Source organism: Grus americana, chromosome 1 (genome assembly GCF_028858705.1).
Source record: "Grus americana isolate bGruAme1 chromosome 1, bGruAme1.mat, whole genome shotgun sequence".
NCBI lineage: Eukaryota > Metazoa > Chordata > Aves > Gruiformes > Gruidae > Grus > Grus americana.
This window is the reverse complement of record NC_072852.1, coordinates 11,174,035-11,194,138: the sequence shown is the minus strand read 5'-3', so window position 1 is coordinate 11,194,138 and position 20,104 is coordinate 11,174,035. Positions and strand designations below refer to the sequence as shown.

Here is a 20,104-nt window from a genome sequence, read left to right as displayed (position 1 = left end):
ATTGCTGGGGAGCAAGATGCAGAAATACCCCGGTGTCTGCAGGACACTGCTGGGGTCCAGCAGGTTCAAGATAACTTCTGAAGTCCAACCAAGGCATACTGCTTTGGGTGCCGCTCGACACCAAAGCTGCTTCTGTGCAATGTGTAATTCTCTGCTAAAACCAGTAAGTGAAGAATTATGTTTGCTCTTTGCTAACACTTAATTGGGAATTTATGTAGCTTTAAGATTTCTAAACCCAAGGCTGAGCAAGGACCCAAGTCACCTTTACAGTTACTGAAAGGAACAGGCATTTCCAGAGCTTTATTCGGTCTGATACAAGAGTATTTCTGTCGTCTCCCTATCTGGACAGAAGAGAGTTGCCTTAAAATTATAAAAAATATAAAAAAATAACCAAAGAAAACTGAAACAATGTATCAGAATATTAAATAAAAACACAGCTAATGGGGTAACTTAAGAGTTTTTCTAATTTATACACCTACTTCAACTTGGCCCAGGTTCTTGCTGAGCTCTGTGCTCATTCAGTGTTCTCCATTCTCCCACTCCCCAATGAAAAAAAAATCATACAGACTGACCCCCCCCTAAAATTAGTATTTTATCCTGAGGAGAAAGGAATCAGCTAGACTGAAAACAAAGAATACATTTCTTCCTGAAATTTTGGGTAATGATAAAATTTTCAGAACAAATATTTTGACAAAATTATATTGTTTTATCAGAAAAAAAAAATATTCAACATAATTTACAGAGTCAGAAACAGTTGCAATTTTAATAACTTTGTTATAACACCCATATATTCGTTACTTTTAATTTTTGGCTTTATGAGGGCCATGAAGTTACATGTCATGATCTCATTTATGTGAGAAAAGCAGAGCGGGGAACCATTTGACAGACATCCAAACATACGAAGAGATCTTGGGAGCAAGAAAAGTCGGAAAACAGAAATAACCACTCTGATCCATTTGAGAGATTATTATTGTTAACTTTTTATTACTGTAGATACTTTTCTTTAACTCAATTTTTAGTAGTCACAAGCAACTATATAATCTGCCCAGAGGGACCAAATTCCATCTTCTTACTACTGTATCCTATTTCCAAAGTTATAGTATTACTTTCTATTCCTAATAGATGCCAGAGATTTTTTTAAATTTTTTTTTTCTCACAAGACATTTCTTTTCTTTGAATCACAAGCAAACCATTGTGGAAGACACTGAAAAATGTTCCTTCCCAAAAAGCGTTCTGTATGTTCAAAGAAATCAGTCTGAGTATTTTAAATATGCCTTACTCTCTGCTATATATAATATATAAATAAGATTACAGCTGCTCCCTAGCAACTCACAGATGCCTTCATTCCTAAAATTCATGGCAAGAACACAAAGGAAAAAAACACCCCAATAGTTTGCTGTATCGTTGCTTTACAGAATCACTTGCTTGATCACTGACTGCTGTAAAGATCTGGGGTAAGAAGTGACGGGGCAGCTGGTGGTTTGAAAACCATAACATATCATAGTAGTGATGTACGCATTAGGAAAAAAAAAAATGTCAGAGAGAGTTCATTCTTAAGTAATTTATTCAGACTGAATTCTGCAAGATGTTGAGAACACTTATGCCTCAGTTAACATCAGGGAGAGTAAAAGTACTGCCAGAGTCAATTGGCTCACTCAGGTACCTACTCAAAGGAAAGCAGATAATCAGGGATGCTTTGTAGGATGGAATCATCAGACACTTTTGACTGTTGATAATTAACAAAGTAGTCTAGAGGACTTTAAAATTGAAAATTATTTTTTGTAATTGTCAATTTGCATTCAAACGTTCATAAAACATGAGTTCAGCTTTGTACCCCTGCTATTGTACAAACATCAAAAACAGATCTAAAAATCCCCCTTTGTTAAGAAAAATGTATTTTAAGGCATTCAGTTTTGTTTCACAGTGGTAGCAATACATTATTAAATGACAAGACTACATCATTTATTGGTTTCACAGCAGTTTTAGCTCAGGCTTTTAGCTGAGACTGGATGAGAACACAAAAATCCCAACTCATGATGGGTACAACATGTACAAGTGAATCTTTCTTGTGACAGAAGAAGAACAATAGGAAGAAAGTGTTTCACATTTCTTCTGCATTTCTGGCATATTCTGAGGTGGGCACTTATGTAATTTTTCAGACTCACTTATTCATTGGCAATTTTGTCCTGCCTCAGCTGCTCTTAATGCAATTTAACACCTACTGACTCTCTCCCCAAAGGTAATTTTAAGTCATAGGGAACTAGCAGAGTCTTTTCAGTGTTTTACTAACCACGGGACTTGGAAAGTGATTAGTTATAATGTTCGGGTTTTTGTTGGTTTTGGTGTGGGGTTTTCTTTTAAGGAAAATCTTTAATTTGCTCTCAGCTTCTATGAAAACTATCTGAACATAAGCACCAATAGAACAGATTTTATTAGTGTTAAAGCCAATGGAAAGTTCTAAATGAACCAAGAACAGTGCTTTGCTCAAAGATTATCCAGATCATCAAATAGTAATTAAAACTATGGTAATATTAGGCCACCCCTTCCCTTGAGCCTGAGCGAGCTTTGTTAATGCAGCCACCTATTCTTAGCGACTTACAGCTGATTTCACTTGCTGGAAGAAGGAACTTCAAAATGCCAGTTTATTGCTAAGGGAGCAGAGGGAGAGTAGCATCTGCAAATAATAAATGAGGCTCCCTGTGTTTTCACAATCTTTTAATTTCCATTTGGATTACAAAGAGAACTTGCAGATGTTTCTTCAAATTTCCCAGCCTGCATTTTTAAAAGTGATTTAATTTTCCTGACATCTCGACATTGGTTAGCAATGTGTAAACTCAACAGAATTTAGTTTGGAGAATTCTATTTTTAATGCCTGCAGCTTTGGTATCTGGTTGCACATACAGCATAGCAGCAGCAGTGGTATACCCCAAATGGGACATACCTTTATAAATACTGTATTGTAAAAAAAACCCCTGTTACTGTATTTTGGGAATCTCTAACCAGTCTCACCCATCTCATACATTCTTTTAATTCTGGTAAATGGACTCTGACTTCTCAATGAATGCCTGAAATGCCCATGTTTCACTGTACCAACCACTTCATAATTCCATTCTAAAAGTAATCCTGACCTCAGTTCCCTTCGCCACACACCACGCAGACAGCAAACTGGTGTCTTCGCCTTAGGGATGAGGCAAAAGACATAAATGTAAATAGTGTACAATAGCCAAGTTATGCTTAGAAAAAATTCAAGTTTTTCAGAGTACCGGCCTCATACAGAGCCCACTAGACCAATCCCACTTACTGATAAACTATTTTATTATACATTACTGAAGGAATTTAAAAAAATTAAAGAGTTGTTTCCTTGCTTTCAGATTTTCTCCTTCTGCTCCTTAGACAAACAATGTAACAAAGTGCACTTCCATGGGAAACTGCAGTTATAGACCTGCTAGCACTGCTCATAAAAATGCCCTCAACTCAGAGAAGTTTCAGCCCATATAAAACCAGTGACCCAATGAGGCTACAAGAGGTGCTTCAACAACTTGAAGTGGGGGTTTTTTTAGCTTTCATTTCAGAATGACTCTTCAAAATCTAGATGAATTTGGTTTATATGGTTAAAATTCCTCTCTATTTTATTAGATGTTACAAAAAAGTGGTTTAGTCTTTTGTTCCACTGAGGACAAAAAAAAGAGACAAAAGGAGAAAAGAAGAGATACGATATTTTTCTGACTTTTGAGATCAGCCATAATGAACCTCACTGGGTGGCTAAATTTATTCACTGAATATGAAAGTTTCCTTAATTCCCATATTCAACTCATTTAAGCACTTGCTTTCCTTTCTTAAAGCACTGGAAAGTACACCCAGGGCACACAGCGAACAGCTTTACAGTTATGCAAGTTATGTCTACAAGCGTGGCATTAGTTATATTTTCCACTTTCAGGGGTGAAGAAGGATGGAGACTGCACATATTCTCAGCAATATATTAATGTTTCAGAGGTCATACATCAGAGGTGTCTTAAAATTCAGGGTCAAAATAGTGACAAACTAATCAGAATCTATAGCAATCAAAATATTCAAATGAAATTCAGAACTACGAAGTCCATAGAAAAGACCTCCAGAAAAATAGAAAACAATTGTATATTTGGGTTGTTATTTTTAAAATCAAACCACTTAAAAAAAAAGATCAAGTTCTCGCATTTCTTCTTTATATTTTTCTCAATCATAAAACTCTCCATTACTTCAACCTTAACAAGGGTGAACATAATATACTCTGGAACGTGGCCATATATCCCCTAGGTCCATCTGGTAGTTCATCAGAGAATAGCATGAGGTACAAAACTCTTTGCCTTTGGCTAAAGCATATTCAAACTGAATACAACCTAATATAGTATAACAAACAAACAAACAAACAAACAAAAAGAGAAGATAATAAAGCTGGTAAAAATAAATGGAAATTTCAATTCTATCGATCAGCTTAATTTTTTTAATAAATAATTCCAAATTTATATAAAGCCTTTGCTAATTCATTCCATTAACTTTATGATTTTTAAGAAAGAGCCACATAAATATACTGATCATAGAGAAAAAATAGTAAGAATGAAAATGTTTACTGCTAACTTATCTGTCAACCCACCTTCTGAAGCAGCAATTGCAGACCACCTATGACAGCAGGGAAGACTCCCACAAATACAAATTTTACATTAAGTTCAAGTAAGCTTTTAAAGCCTGCTGTTGCACAGACCTCTATACAGGCAATGAAGAGAACACGGCAAGTTATATATGACAGCTTCTATAGGTAATAAGTTAGTGGCGTGCCTCTATCTGTAGAGCCTCTAGAACATAACACCATCTTAGCTAAAATCTCTAATGAGTCCAACAGGAAATTACCCCTAAGATATAATTCCTTCTGGCAGAAGGAAGTTTTCCTGAACATCCCTGCTCCAGGGCAGTTCGAATCAGAGATCAGTCTCTCTTACAAGTCACTCGTCTCAGTTAAACTCTAGAAACTGATCCAAGACCTGAAAAGCTAAAAGCATGGACTGGGAATCTGCTGCCAATCTGAGTGCTTCGGCAGACTCGCACCATCTGTGCATTAGGCACATAGACCTCACACTGAGCAATGGATGAAATGTGCTCATGCAGAACCTCGGCTGGGTGTTCGGCAAGAAAGAGCTAATTATTATAAAACAGCATTCAAGAGATAAAATAAATAAAAAAATTCCTAACAGTTGCTGGTGGACTTATTCTGTGAATGGAACTCATCGCCACACATCAAATTTCCATATGTAGCTCTTTCATTTTGGAGGAAGAACGAGTATTTCTGTGTCTGTATGAATAGCATTTAAAGGCCAAGTCAGTCTATATGGGTTCACTCTGCAGCTCCTGGGACTGTAATAACAGCATGCCTTATGAACATCATGCATGGATTGTTTTTGCAGCGATATATCAAAAAGGAAACATATTCAGAGACTAGATTTCCTTGGAACTGCCTCTCTATCTGCTGTTTCGTTCAATTATGCCATTGCTTGAAAAGGTTATGCAGTACAAGATGGCACTTTTTGCCGTAGCAGTCATAGTGAAGCTCCAGTGTGTTTGTCACGTCAAAGCTCTTAACACAGGCCCACATTTTTAATATAGTGTTTATGTAAAAGAGGATTCTCTTCAATCAGTTTGGAACAGACAAGCTCGTGCATTGCTATAAGGCATGTTCTCTGCTCTGAGGTCTTCCTTTCTGGGAGCTGCAGGGATCCCTCCCTCCTCTCTCCTGTCCCTAGAGGTATTTTAGGAGCTGGAAATCAGAAGCATACTTGTTGTAGTTTATTAGATTAAGAGAGCTGTCAATTAGCTTAGTCATGGGCCTTTGCTGTGAAAGGTCTATGTAAAAACGGAAGTTGAGCATATTTCCATCAAAATGGGACTATGTATTTACTTAATTCTGTAGTTCAGTAGGCTCTGCACCTATTTTTTCTGCATGCTGAGGTAACTATTCGTAAGTATAGAATGTGACTTTGAACTGTTTGTGCAGGTTTTTGTCTTTACTAAGACAAAATGCCTACTGATAAATGAAGCTAGTGAGATCAGATACATCCTCAATATTTATTTTGCTACATGGATTTTAAAAATCTACTAAGCTGCTATCTATTCTTTGTGTTTTTTCTGAAAGTCTGTTTGCTCTGTAGAGATTCCATGTCATTCACACCAGAGCAGCTTCATAATGTCTGACACCGCAGAGTTCACGAGTAAGACAAAGTTACATGAGCCTTTTTAAGTTGAAAGGAAAATTACACAACAATATTTATAACATTAAAGGGCATATATTAAGCTGTGTCTCTGTTGAGAGACATTTAAAGAAGCGCATTGGACATCTTGTACCTCCTTAACAAAGATTTTCCTGTGTATCTTGTCTTCTTGCTTTAAAATCTCAAGTTGTTGTATATACAGCACCTTGCTATAAATATTCCTTTTGCTCTTCTAGAGAAAAATAGTCTTTTAAATCATAGAAAGGACCCAACAACATCCTTTTCAGCTGGGCAGCTACAGCAGCAGTAAGATCAAGCTATACCTCTGTTTCTTGTGTAAAAATGTCTGTTTTTTTCAAAGCACTTTTTTCCTGTTTGAATTGTAAATTAAATGTTGTTAGGCATGATTCTTAGCTAATGTAAATCAGTGTAACCCACTGAAGTCGGTGGAGCTCTGCCAGTTTTCAACCAGCTGAGTATTTTGGCATCTTGAATCCTGACTTCCTGCCTTGTTGAAGCAATCTTTGCATTACTGTAATGAGGATATTACATTCGTATTAAATCCAAGTTGGAGTTCTCGAGATCTCCCCTAAACTATTAATGTCCAAAAAAAAGCAGTATTTAAAAATAAAGCTATTTTTGGAAGACCATTTTGAGACCATTCCCAGATAGTATAAATAAGACTTGAAGGACACAAGGAGGAACTACACTTTGAACACGATCGATCTTACTGATAACAGAACTTACATTTAGATATTACTAGTATTCATGTTGAGTCATACCAGTAAAGTAATAATTAACCACAACTAATTCAGAGGAAGAATGAACTCAAGTTAAAGCTCTAAATGGAAAAATGAAAATTTGAGCTCAGTTCTTGGTTGGATCAGGGTTCCTTCTGTATGGCCTATACCATAAGTGAGTAAAGGCATATCTATAAATTAAAGATCATGTTTCCTCTGTGCACCATAATAAACCTCATCTCTCATCTGCCTCTCTGTATTCCACATACATCCATTTTGTCTGTTCCTTCTACTCCAGTTATACTGGTTTGTTTGGTTAAGGCTATGGTTAAGTGTAGAACTGCTATGTTAATGGAATCCAAGGGGGGTTTTTTGCTCACTACCGACATTATATTGCTGTCATCATTGGTAATAAGAGAAAAGGTATGTGAAATATCACTAGTACCATAGTCACTACTGAAGTAATTCACTAAATAAATTCCCAAGTATTTTCTCCTTTTTAACACAATGTGGAATATTCCTTAGTATATCCTCACTATATAGATGTTTTCAAAAGCTGTGATTAATGAAAGTTGCAATAGTTTATTTTATGTGCAAAAGCAAGAGGCAGAGTGGTTAGTCACTAGAACAAAATTGTAATTCCAAGTCATTCTAAGAAATTTTTCAATGAACAAAGAAAAGGGAATTCTCCTCTGAGAGGATTCCTCTCCTTAAATGTGATTCCATTAAACTGAGTACATGATGAATGTAAACACCTTAAATATAAAAAATGCTCTTTCCCTGGATATCTACATACACATTGCAGAATAAATCAGACTTTTACGTAGACACTAATTTTAATCTGTCTGTTATTCTCCTAACAAGTCCCTCTTTTGAGTTTAATGGTGGTTTAGATGTGGATTCCTTTATTTCTTTGCAAGTACATGTTACAATTTAAGTTTTACATTCACTCTGGTCAAAAGCTCTCCCAGTCTAAATTCAAATCAATTGAGAGTTCAAGCAGTGCTCCTATGCCTCTCCATGATGGCCAGAGCAAAACATTTCACAGTTTGCTAGAAGGGACCACTGTGTAGTATAATTTCCAGCAGCACAAAGACCCACAGACATCCAACACACATACGAGCACATATAGCACTGGTGAACCCTGAGATATCTTCAACAAGTTACGGAATCACCATAGACTTGCATGGCACAGCAGCTAATTGAAAAAGCCCTGGGTTTTGAAGAGTTAATTCACTCCAGCTGAAAATGCAGTAATTGTGCTACTTTGAGAGCTATCCTGGTCCCTTTAGAGATCTTCATAGAAGACTCAATTGTATAAAGCAGACACAGATTGTAACTTCAGCTGAATCAGTGGGATTTCTTTCCCTGAGTCCAGGGTGAGGTTGACCAGGCTGTAAAATGGTTATAATTTGTTATACATCATTGCTACGAGCTTTAACCTGATCACTTGGTCAAATTAAAACTGATTTTCCCTAAACAAGGAAAGACATTTCTCCTACCAAAAATCTGTCTGACCAAAGTACAGCTTTCCAATCCTACACACGCCGGTACTACAGCTGTTCACAGAAAGTCATGTCTACTATTTTACAATAGGAGCACTCTGCTCCTTTTTTTTTTTTTTTTTTTATTATTAATCATTTTGCTTTTGGAGGGAGGAGGGACAGAAAAAACCAAACAGATGTATTTCATTTTTTTAAGTTTTCCAAAAACATGAAGACTACAGACTTGGTCCAAACAACTCTGGAGCTAGAAGTAATGAATCAGAAACAAAGCTGAAAATTCAGTCTGACTGTTAATTATTTTTAAAGCTTGAGCAACTGAAGGCAAGTTCTGTGAATAAAAGTGACAGGCGTGCAAGCATGTTGTTTTTAATGTCTTGTAGTCCCCATTTTTCCAAGATTGTGGTTCATTGCAGAAGAGATCTGATTAAACGTTAATAGGCAGCGAGCAGAAAAAAAAAAAGGATGTCATTTAAAAATGGGAAAGTGACAATAGCCTGTAAACACAAGGAAAGAGGGACAGACTGCGTGGCTCACACCTCGCAGGGCTTTGCGTTCTCCCTTGCAGGCAAGAGAGCTAATTAAAACCTTGTGGCTAGAGAAAGACATCATGCAATTTAGGTCAAACAAACGGCTTTGATATAGAGGGATATTTTACATGGAAGCATCCCCCTTTCATGCTTTTAATCCTAGGATTACAAGCACATATCGACCACCTTGTGGATAACCTCTGAGATAACTTATTATTTGCTTGAAGTGTGCTATAAGTTTTGGCTTTCAAAAAGAAACTTACCCACAATATTCACAGACTAATGTTTTCTTTCAGTGTGAATGTCACTGTGGTGTACTGTAAGTATAGCTGGTAGCACTACATATTATTATGTTTGCCCAGCAGTTCTCGTTATAAGACTTTTTTGTCAGCTTGTAAGTTTGCTGAATATTAACTACATAAACTAACATTTTCCTCAGGGTAAAAAAGAGTGACAGTGTCAATCTCTTGGCTTTTCATTATCTGTTTTACTATGTGGTCTTTGCATGGAAATGGCAGGCAAAATGGTTGAGACATTAACTCATTGTTTTGCTCAAGTTAGAAATCTTCTATAACTCATTTCCCTGTGAAATACACAATTGCCCCTGCACTGCAGATTAAAAACTCAGCACATGTGTCCAAAGATACACTTTTTACTCCTTAGTGTTTAATGAATTTGAGCCTGAAAAGCACCTGCAGGTCACTGCAGAAATTTTATCAGCTAAATCCCTGAGAACCTACACACAGGTGTACTGCAACCCAGAGAGCATCCCATCTAGAGAATGTCTCACCTCCCCTGCAGCTAAAGCTCAGACTTGCTGTGGTCTCTCAGGTGATCTCTGCACCCTCATGGTCTAAGCAATGGGAGAAAGAGGAGGTGAAGACTGAATGAAGAACAAAGCACAAGAGATTGGGATATGGAAGAAGGAGATAGACTGGAAAATGGCAGGCAAAGAATAAGGAGAGAAGAGACTGGAAGGGGAGGAGAAATAGAAAAAGCATACAGGAGAAAACTACAGGGCTGGGACTGAGAACTAGTGATGGAGGGTAAAGGTGAGAAGGGGGAAGAAAAATACCTGTGGAAGAGAAGAGATGCAATAGGCGTACTGGGACAGGCTGGCCACACACGCCTGGACAGAATGTTTTGGAAATGCTAAGGCAAACTAGAGTCCAGAGAGAGGTGCTGAACTGGAAAAAGCTGAGAGAGATCCTAAAGTAGGGATAAGAAGCCAACGTAAAGGAGAAAGGCAGACTGGCCAGGCAGCAAAGGTAGGTACTGAGATAGAAACATAGAATATGTTGAGGAGAGATGAAAGATAGCCCACACAGCACATAAGGAATGGAATGGAAAGTCCGCTGGTGGATCAGAGGTATGATGCTGAATGAGGAGACAGTGGGGAAAAAGAGTCTCGGCAAATGCAGAAGAGAACAGATCACACCTAGCTCAGATGAGCACAAAGGGCCCTCCTTCCTCTTAGCAGAAACTCCCCACCAAAACTTGGAGAGAGATGATTCGCAAACCTTGTTCTGTCAGCAGATACATGTGAACTCCACCTACAAAAACTCCCATCAGTGTTCCATGCTGGGTAAACCTTACGGTTCCTCAGAAAGCTCAAATGATAGACATTTCTGTGTTGTTGAGATCCTAGGCTGGAAACCCATGTGTGTATCAATCTGATGCTTTGTGTTAGGATTTCAAGATGTCATTTTCAGTTTGTTTTGGGGTTTTCCAAGATTAAAAAGTGCATCTAAAGCATCTGCCTTTAATTGTGTTGCAATATGAAGCACTCAAATATTAAGAAAGGTCAGAACTAAAATAATCTCTGCAATCTTCATTTATGTTCCTCATGTACATGCAGTGACGCAGGCCTTCCTTCTATAGGACAGTGGTGATCTCATCTACAGTGAAGATTCCACAATGTAAATGTGGACATCTGAGCTAGTCATCTAGCCTGCTTTTACAGTCAGTAAAGAGAAAATGTCTTTCTGTGACAGGATTCACGTGAGACGTGGATGTCTGGGTAAAAAGTCATTAAGGTCAAAGGAATACATTAATACACAGTGTTAAATCTGAGAACTTCACACATGATTTTTATGTGTGTTTCTTAATGGCTTTGAAACACAGCTAGTATTCATTTCGTGGATCATTTGGAGATATTATGACTTCTGAAAACCAAAGCTCACAGGTTCATGTTCAGCTAGCCAGCACCAAGGGCTTTTGTTGGCTGACAGAATAACTTATTTTCCTGACGTAACAGCAAAATTTGCCTTCATTATACAGTCCTACATCAACCCAGAGATCCATTGGTTCACAGAAGGAGCCATGGGACTTGTGCAGGGATAGGGAGAGGGAAATGTATGATCATGTGGTCACATACTGGATCATTATGTATACACCCAAAGTTGTATAGGCAGTGTAATCCTGACATTTTCTGAACTGTGACTTCATTTTTCTGCAATCTTAGATGTGGTTTTACCTTCTATGAATGGAATATAGCACAAAAGTTTCCTCTCAATGACAGATTTGTAAATTCTGCCCTAAACCACACTTTGGGTTAAACTGGAACAGCTGAATAAAAGTAGTTTTCATTCTCATCTACATTTCTTCTAACAAAAAGCTGCCTCATTTCAGGAAACGTGTCAGAAAAATAGTCTCCCTTGTTAATAGAGAGTAGAATTTTCCACTGCCATGCATGGTCGCTTCCTGGATACTGTATTTGACAAACATATAACATAAAAGCACTTGCTTCAGGTGGAAGTGTTGCAACAATGGTAAGCCTTATGTCTGATACTGCAAAGCTGATTAAATATTAGCAATGAGCAAGTGCTGCAACATTAAGAGAGTGAATTGATGGATTTCTGTGTTATTCATTTCTCTCTCAGTAAGCAGTGCAGAGTTTAATTCCCAAAATATTTTTACTATGTTGGGATGAAATGACCATAATGCCTAGATGATGCACACCATTCACTTCACTTTCTAGTTATTGTAGTCTAATGTGCTTCTTCTTACTCACCGCAGCAAGCTGGTCCACTCCGCTTGCAGTTCGTGCTAATGTTACAAGATCTTCTTGCATCTTATCTACCCATGATTTTATCCTACAGAAACCAAAAAGAAAAAAGAGACATTCAATGAGATCACTGGCAAATGGAACTTACGTACAATTATATAGCACAAGAAAAGGGGAAAAAGTCAGAATACTTTGATAAAATTGAATATAAAATGTAGGAGACTTGTCTTTGATTGCTAAAAACAATAAGCTTGGAATGGACCAAAATATTCAAGTTACACCTTGATGGTGTTCTCTTTCATTGACTCGAATCCAAGCCACTTGCTTTCTTCTCTTTTATTTTTCATCAGCTGGAGTTTGCCTGGTGCTCTGCAGGGCAGACACTGTCTTCACCATCAAGTATATCACTGTAGCTGCCTCTTGTTGACAGGTACCCAGGTCTGTTTCCAAGTGTGATAGAGCCGAATTTACCTTTTTTTTTTTTTTTTCCCCAAAAAAGCCTCTACCCAGCCTTGATGACCTGATTCTTCTCATAGAGTTTTCTGTGGTGGCCACCACACTAAGCCAGCTGTAAACCAAGCATGCCATCGTATCTATTACTAGCTGTAGCAAAGATCACCGCAACAGAGCTGATACAGTGCCTGCCAGGACAACCTGCCTGACCTGCAGCTCACTCCCACTGACACCTTTCCTGAGGGCCTTGAGGTCCCTCTCCCAACAGAGAGCACGAGCAGAGAAAATCGGCAACTGGGAGCAGGCCAACAAACCAGAATAAATCTTCTGGCCTATAGCCCCTCCCCGGGCACGCCAAGGAAGCAGCAGCAGGACAGGCAGCAGCAGGGATAGGTGGCATGAGCTGTATTGGCAACGTGCGCCTGCTCCTGGCTGCTGTTTTTTCACCAGGGAACAAGCAGAGAGTTGCTGCTGTGCATGCTCAGCTCCCTGTGCCCAGCAAACGTGACTCTTCGGAAAAGCATTGGATCCAGTACAGTTTTTATGCTTCTGTGCCATGTCATGTTTTGTAGCAGGGACAGAGCCAAGGTACAAGTTTATTCCAGTGAGGTCCATGTTCAGAAGAAGGTTGCGTTGCTTGCCTAGGCAGAAAGTTTGATCTCCAACTCATCTATCATATCATCCCTGTCATTATCACAGCTCTCTACTCTGAAACCTGGAACAGATACAGATATTTTTCCTAGCCATTTCCTAGCCTTAATCTAATATCCAAGCAATGACTGCTTAGATTATTCATGAAAGTAGGAAAGACAGGAAAACGACAGGCTCCATTTTTGCTGCAATATGGAAAATTTGGAAGACTAAGAAAGAACATGGAGGACTGATTTTAATCCTTTCCATGGTCATTAATATATTTTTTGTACAACCACAATCAATATTTTAAAAGGGCACAATCTCTGATATGGAGTTCCAACTTGTGTACTTCTATTAAACAATCCTTCCTCATACTTTAGAATAAAACAATTAGTCATCCAAACACAAAAGATTTAGGACTGTGACATCTAACATGAAGGACCTTCTGGCAGCCCAAAATAAGATGTGCATAGATAGGAATGGGAACTACCTAGACAGGAAGAGACCCGAGTTTTACAAAAGTGCCAGTTTTAAGACAAATCCCTCTTCTCGCTCAAAAATGGGTCACTCCTCAATCAATACACTGTCTCTTGTGAATCCTATTTGAATCCTGTTTTGCACAAGCAGAATACTCTGACACAGTAAACAAGAACTTTTTGAAGGTTTAGCTCAAAGTGTCTTTGAGAGCTTCACAAAAAGTCTGTAGCAGAAATTGAACTAGCGAGTTGTAACCATGGTTTCTCATTAACCATAGCTTCTGCCTGTGATACTACTGTTTTCATCCTCCCTCCAGCCCCTGGCCTGGCTTGTTTGACACTCTCATCTATTGTGTCATATCCTTTATTTTCTTTTGTGCCATATCTTCATTTTTCCCTTCCAAATTTTTGTATAAAGCACAGTGATTTCACTCTGTCTCTACAGCACTTCCATTATTTCCTCGTTGGATTCCAGATGTTTCAGATATATAAAAATTACATCTTAAAGCACCCTGAATTTAAAAAAAAAAAAAAAAGTGATGAAAAAGTCTCAGGCTGAAATTATTTCACTCCTCTCATTCATCACTGAGCAATTTTAATTGATCTAGTTCCCAGGGGCTAGAAGCTTTCAGAAGACTCTCTACCCTTTCAAATCTCAGTGCACTCGACAAAGACTGCCTTCTAGTCCAGATGGCAGAATGCTGAGTTATAATTCCAAAATTTTGGGAAGACTATATTGATTGAATGACTATGTATGCCAAATCAATAATACAAGAGGAGATCTTACCACACAGATTGTGATTATCTAGATTTCCATGAACAATTTTTTTAGCTTGCAGGTATTTTTTCTAGTTTGGGCCAGGCTTTAAAAAACTCTTTTAAAAGACTGTAAAAATCAATGCTTCTAAATAAAATAGTTCTAAAGTCTTACCAGGAGGAGTTTCACTGCATAAAATACTCACCAGATTCTCCACGAGGAAAAAGGATGCACAGAAAATTGTGAAAGTTGTTTAAAAAAAAGGTGTAACATGGAACATAAAAAAGGCTTACTGGGACAAACCCTTTGGCACTTAAAAAGGACTGATGGGTACTAGAGCAGTTGTTAAGAATTCAGTCATCTCATAGCTGATTAGTACTAAACTGCTAATAAATTAGTAAAAGTGAACCTCTTCACTAGCAACAGAGCCTTTTAATGGGAAACTAGAGGAGTGCGTACTGGAAGAAGGGCTTGAGCAAGTGTCTTCAATGGAAATCTCACTGATATGTCATTTCCAGAGGTACTCCCTCCATATCTTGGCATGAAAAGAGGATTTATCTCAAAATGGGCCTACCTCTTAACTTGGTATGTTGCCCACTCTCTTCACAAATCCTGAGAAAGTCAGGGAGTTGTAGCAGAAGGAGTAAAAAGACTGGAGACTCCATGAGTTTGTCCTCCAGTGCCTCACCAGAACTCTCTGCTGCAGGGCTTAACATCTCATTAAACGCTTACAAAACAAAGCATGCTAAGGGGAAGACCTCCAGACGGACACAGTATGTTAACAGGTGTCCAAAGGCTCCTTTTATCCACTCTAACCAAGCAGCTCTTTCTCTAGATTTTTCTTGACACTTGTTACCCTTTGTGTGATTTGACCAATCTTCAGGCTATTTTGACATTCTTCGGTGAATGTTTGCTGCACCATTCGAGTCACTCAGCTACCTATCTCCAAGCCAAATAACAAGTAGACCTCTTCAGGCTAGTGTTGATGCCTCTCCATGGAGGTTCAACAGAGGCTATTAGGTGCAACAGGTCAACAGACAAGGTCTGTATTTGCTTTCTCCTTTTGCATTGTGTCACCAAGAGTACTCTTACTGCTGTATTTCTTTGCTCATTCACATCCTACATCTCTAACATGGCCACATGAAAGTGGGGATTTAGGGACCAATTACATTTTCATTGACTATTACAATTGATTCCATCATTGTTTTAATGCTCCCAAACCTTTCCTTCTATACTTTGCTTTCCAAAATCTGATGTAAAATAAATTAACTTCCTGGTTTAAATCTCCGCAAAGTGTTTATATTATATAAACATTTAGTTTTGTATAGTAATAATTTTGTTAAAAATCACCTCTTATGGTGTATTGTTTCCCATGGCTTTAAGCCCATCATGTGTATCTGTGAGAATAGTACAAACTCATAAGCACAAGTATGAACAAAACAAAAAAAAATGCTATTATCTTCCATTTTTGAATGGTTTCTATTTTTCTGTGTGAAAGAATGAGCTATATGAAAGGTGAAAAAGTGAAACCCATTACCCAAAAGTGTTTTCAAAAGCATAAAATAAATAATTGAACACAGTGAGATTTTTTTATGATCCATTTCAGTTATAAAAATTCTGGGTGTTATTTCTAAGAGGAGTTGATAAAAAAAATCAGGGAGGATTGATTTTTAAATTGACTTTTTTCATTTCCTACTGCTTTGTATTTTTACTGGACATATTCCTCTGTCGTAAAAGGAAAGTGGCATGACAAGAATATATATTAGTTTGGTAGTTAAACTTGAAATTTTGGAAGAAGTTACTTTTAAAAACATTAATTACTTATTACTACTATTACTTGTAAATGAAATACGGATAAGTTTCCTCTTTAACTTGCAAAAATATTATTGATTTTTCAATAAATACTTCTTATATATTGTCTAGAATTCCTGCCTCCACAAAATTAGCCCACACCTTACCTTTTGAAGTTAGTCACGCAGGCTATGTTTTGTTTTCTTTTTTTGTTTTAATTTGCAATTGAACTAGCCTTCTGTTTCAGTCCGTGGAAAAAGGCATCTCCTGAGCTGACCCATTCCATCCTCAGCCAGGTGAGCTGAACTACCTGTCTCCTACACAGCTTCTAGTGGAGCCCTAGACAACTTTGATTCCTGGTCCAGGTTCTCCAGCGTAGCTAGGCTACATGTTTGACTTTTAGCCAGGTTAGGGTACACAATATCAGTTTCTAAACTGAAATAGGAAGAAGTGTACCTTCATTCTAATTTAACGGCAATTTCCCTCCCCAGCTGTAACTTAAATGTAAATAATAATGGTTCTTCCAGTACTGACCGTATATTTACCTTAAAAGATTATTTTCTTGCATATTCATCTTAGCCTATTAGACCTTCTGTAGTGTTAACTGTCCTTTTCTTACTTGCCTGTAAAACAGCTAGTACAGCAGAGTCCAACATAATAAAAAGTAAAAAATTCAGAAGGGTTTTGCTAGACTACTATCAAAAGTACAAATGATAATGCTTCTCTGAGGAAGCTGAGTATAATTACTCTTGCCTTGCCACAAGAGTTTAAATAACATCATTAGTACTATTTATAAGGTCTAACATCAGTATTTCCGCATCTCAATTCTCCCATCTTGCCACCAGACAAAAGTGTATGTTTGCGATATTTCACGCTCCTCATAGAATGTTTTTTTTTCAGAAATGGACAAAATCACATCCTAAAGCTTTCATGGGAAAATTTGGCAGAATGTTTAAAATATAACTTTTTTTTTCTTTTTTTCCCCAGTTAAGGAATCATATTATCTCATTGTATTTTTTTTTTTTTTTTTAAAAAGTGTGTCTTTCAAAAAAATGAAATGAGAGCCTTTAGGCGGTGAAATGCTTGTCTGGTGTTCCTTTTAACTGAAGCCTGTAGTGCAATATCTGTCTGACAGCTGCTCATGGTCAAGAGTTTATTTAACAATTGGAAAGCTGTCACAGCCAACGTGAGCTCCCATGACTTAAAGAAGCAGCAGTCATTTTTTTTTTTCTGCAAAGGGCACCAACAGAAAGCCTGTACAAAAGGTTAGTTTGTTTCTATCGTTATTAGTTTGGCACAAACATAGCAATGGATGTTCCACTGAAAGGTGATTACCTTTTGCAGTACAATTGATTTTAACCCTCTTCTCCCACACACAGTTTTTCCCCGTATCAAGCAATGACTAGACAAAAGGCATGTGCACACGCCTTGCCCCAGCAACTTCTAAGTGATTTGAATGATGACGGGGACTATCTGATTAAAGACAGACAGACACAGGTCATTTACTGGGGAATTAGAAGGTACAACCCTGCTGCTGTCGCCTGGGCTGTGATCAGATTGATGAAGAAAGCAGCCAGAACACTACAGAGCCATCCATCCACATTACGCTATTAGCCAACGTGCCATAACAGCTATTTTGACAGCCCAGAAAGATTTTTTCCCCTTTTTTTCTTCTTTTTCTTTTACCCTTTTTTTTTCCTTTTTTCTTTTTTTTTTTTTTTCCAAGTAAGACAATTATATTTCCTAAAGTCAGAGGATTTTCACAGGTACACCCCTAGTCACGCTCCAAGCAGAACTTAACATAGCAAGTGCCAGCCTAAGAAATATTTCTAACTTCATTAAACCCTATTTTTATACTAAACTTGTATACCAAATTATACTTGCAGAACAGAGCACTGCTCAATTACAAGGATAAAAGAAACCAAGAGATCTATGGCCTGGCTATAACCTTTTTCCTGATGAAACTGATGCAATTTTTTTCTGCTGACTTCAAGGAAAGTAAATTCATGTAATTATATGCCATAGCTTTGTAGACTAATTTAAGGTCCATTAGCTGACTTCTGCTTGGATAATGTTTTATAATCTAAAGAGGCAGGCGTAGAAGTTAACTAACTCTGTCAATTGAAGTCACTTGGTATGTTGGAGATCCACATCCAGCTCTCCTCAGTTAACGTGACATTTTGCTTGAGTTTCTGAATCGTTCTTGCAACCAAAAATAACAACAATTAAAGTAACGAAAGCTGTAAGTAGGAAGAGGAAGAAGTGTTTTCAAAATAGGTCAGTATTTCTTAGATTTCAAAATGGAAAAAAATATGTAACACATTGCTCCTTATTCAATAGAAAAGTTGTGTTTAAAAAAAATGAAGATAAATGAGATTAAACTCAGAAACAGAGAGAGAGCAAGCCTTGCTATATTTTTTAAAGCTAACCCCATTCTATTTTCTTGCTCAGAAAAACCTTCACTTTCAGGATCAGATGGTTTTTAGATTTCTGTCAGTGACGTAGGGGGGAAAGGCTACAAAATTATCATAAAAGCAGGATTCTCAACCATTCTTTGTCCCTCTTAGGCAACACTAAAGGGCAAACAGAAACTGTTATTGTAATTTATAGAAGGCATGTGAAAGAAAAACATATGTTACAATGGAATTACTAACCTTCTACACAGAAATTACCCGTGTTGCTGCATTTATACCTCCTACTGCAAAACTACTGAGTTTTAATACCACTATATATTCTGATGACCTATTAAGCTGACAGTACTCGTATTTCAGGTATGTGGGCGGATGGATAGATTTATAGAGAACCAGACTTTGGAAGGAGTAATAAAGACAGCTTTTGTGAAATACTGAACAAATCGTCATAGTGTACTAAAATCCCACTGATTCTAAATCAGGGAAAGAAAAGGGTTAGATATGGTGAGACTGATGCAAAGATCATTGTAATCCCACGGTTATCAGATCAAGCTCTTGAATCTCCACTGCATAGCCAGAAAATGAATAAAAGATGGTTATGTAATTTAGATGTGATATATAAACAAATTAAGGCAAAGTAGTCCATATAAGCATTTGTGAATTTTCCAGATCTTACTATAGGATTTGTAACAGTCCAATTAGATGCCACAGGGTGGAGGAGATTTAAATTCATCATCCAGGGACGACATCTCCTCTTTCCATAACTTCTACAGTTATGAACCCCTCAGGGTGGTGCACAGCCCTCCAATACTCCTCTTTCTGTTATTTGGAAATTTGCTAATGGACTATGTGAAGGTATGACAGCTTACAAGTATAGTATAAATACTATAAATACTAAATAGCAAGTTTCAAGGAAGTTAAGGATTCAGAAATTAAAGTGAAAGGGATGTGTGCTGTAAGTGTTGGGAGATCCCACTTTGTTCCAATGTGATAATGATACAGGCATGTATATCCACTGCCAGCTCTCTGTTGAAAAATGTATCACACAATTTTGTATAAAAGTTTGGAAGAACTTTTGTGTAATAAAAGCAAAAGTACAGATTAATTAATGACATTTAGCTACTGCACTGAGTGAGGAAAATACAGAAGATATGCTATCTCCGTGCACGCAAGTGGCACAAAATGCATCTTCCATTCCATAGGCAAAGATATTTCTTCTATTGGTAAGAAGAAGAAGAAAATAGTACTTTGTTTCTTTGCCCTCTTTGACTGCCTTATCTGCCCAAATGTGACAAGCTGCTGGCCATGTAGTCTGCGAGGACTTTCCAGAGAGAAGACAGTCCCAATAGCCAAGGCCAGAGGGACCCTCTTGCTCTTTCCTGTTTTCAAAATTTAAAATCCTTGCTTGAAAGCATTATTTTACATTTGTCAAATTGAAACTTTTGGGGAGTAAGACATAATTCCTGTGTCATATCTGTCATTCTGTAGAAAGGATGTAGACGTAGACAGAAAACTCTTTAGGATACACTTGATTTTTAGTAGCAGACATTTTAATGTTTAGACAGGAT

At 37.6% G+C, this 20,104-nt stretch overlaps 1 protein-coding gene across 7 annotated transcripts in view; it reads right to left on the bottom strand.

The window, feature by feature from the left end:
- Positions 1-20,104, bottom strand: part of CACNA2D1 (calcium voltage-gated channel auxiliary subunit alpha2delta 1) — a 421,619-nt gene that overhangs the window by 354,749 nt on the left and 46,766 nt on the right. For all 7 annotated transcript variants that reach the window (XR_008579526.1, XM_054844365.1, XM_054844371.1 and 4 more), the window contains exon 2: positions 12,022-12,103. Coding sequence is in view for 6 of the 7 variants with exons in the window: in XM_054844365.1 (XP_054700340.1) it covers positions 12,022-12,103 (82 nt within the window). In the remaining variant the exon portion in view is untranslated. The remainder of the gene's footprint in view (positions 1-12,021; positions 12,104-20,104) is intronic.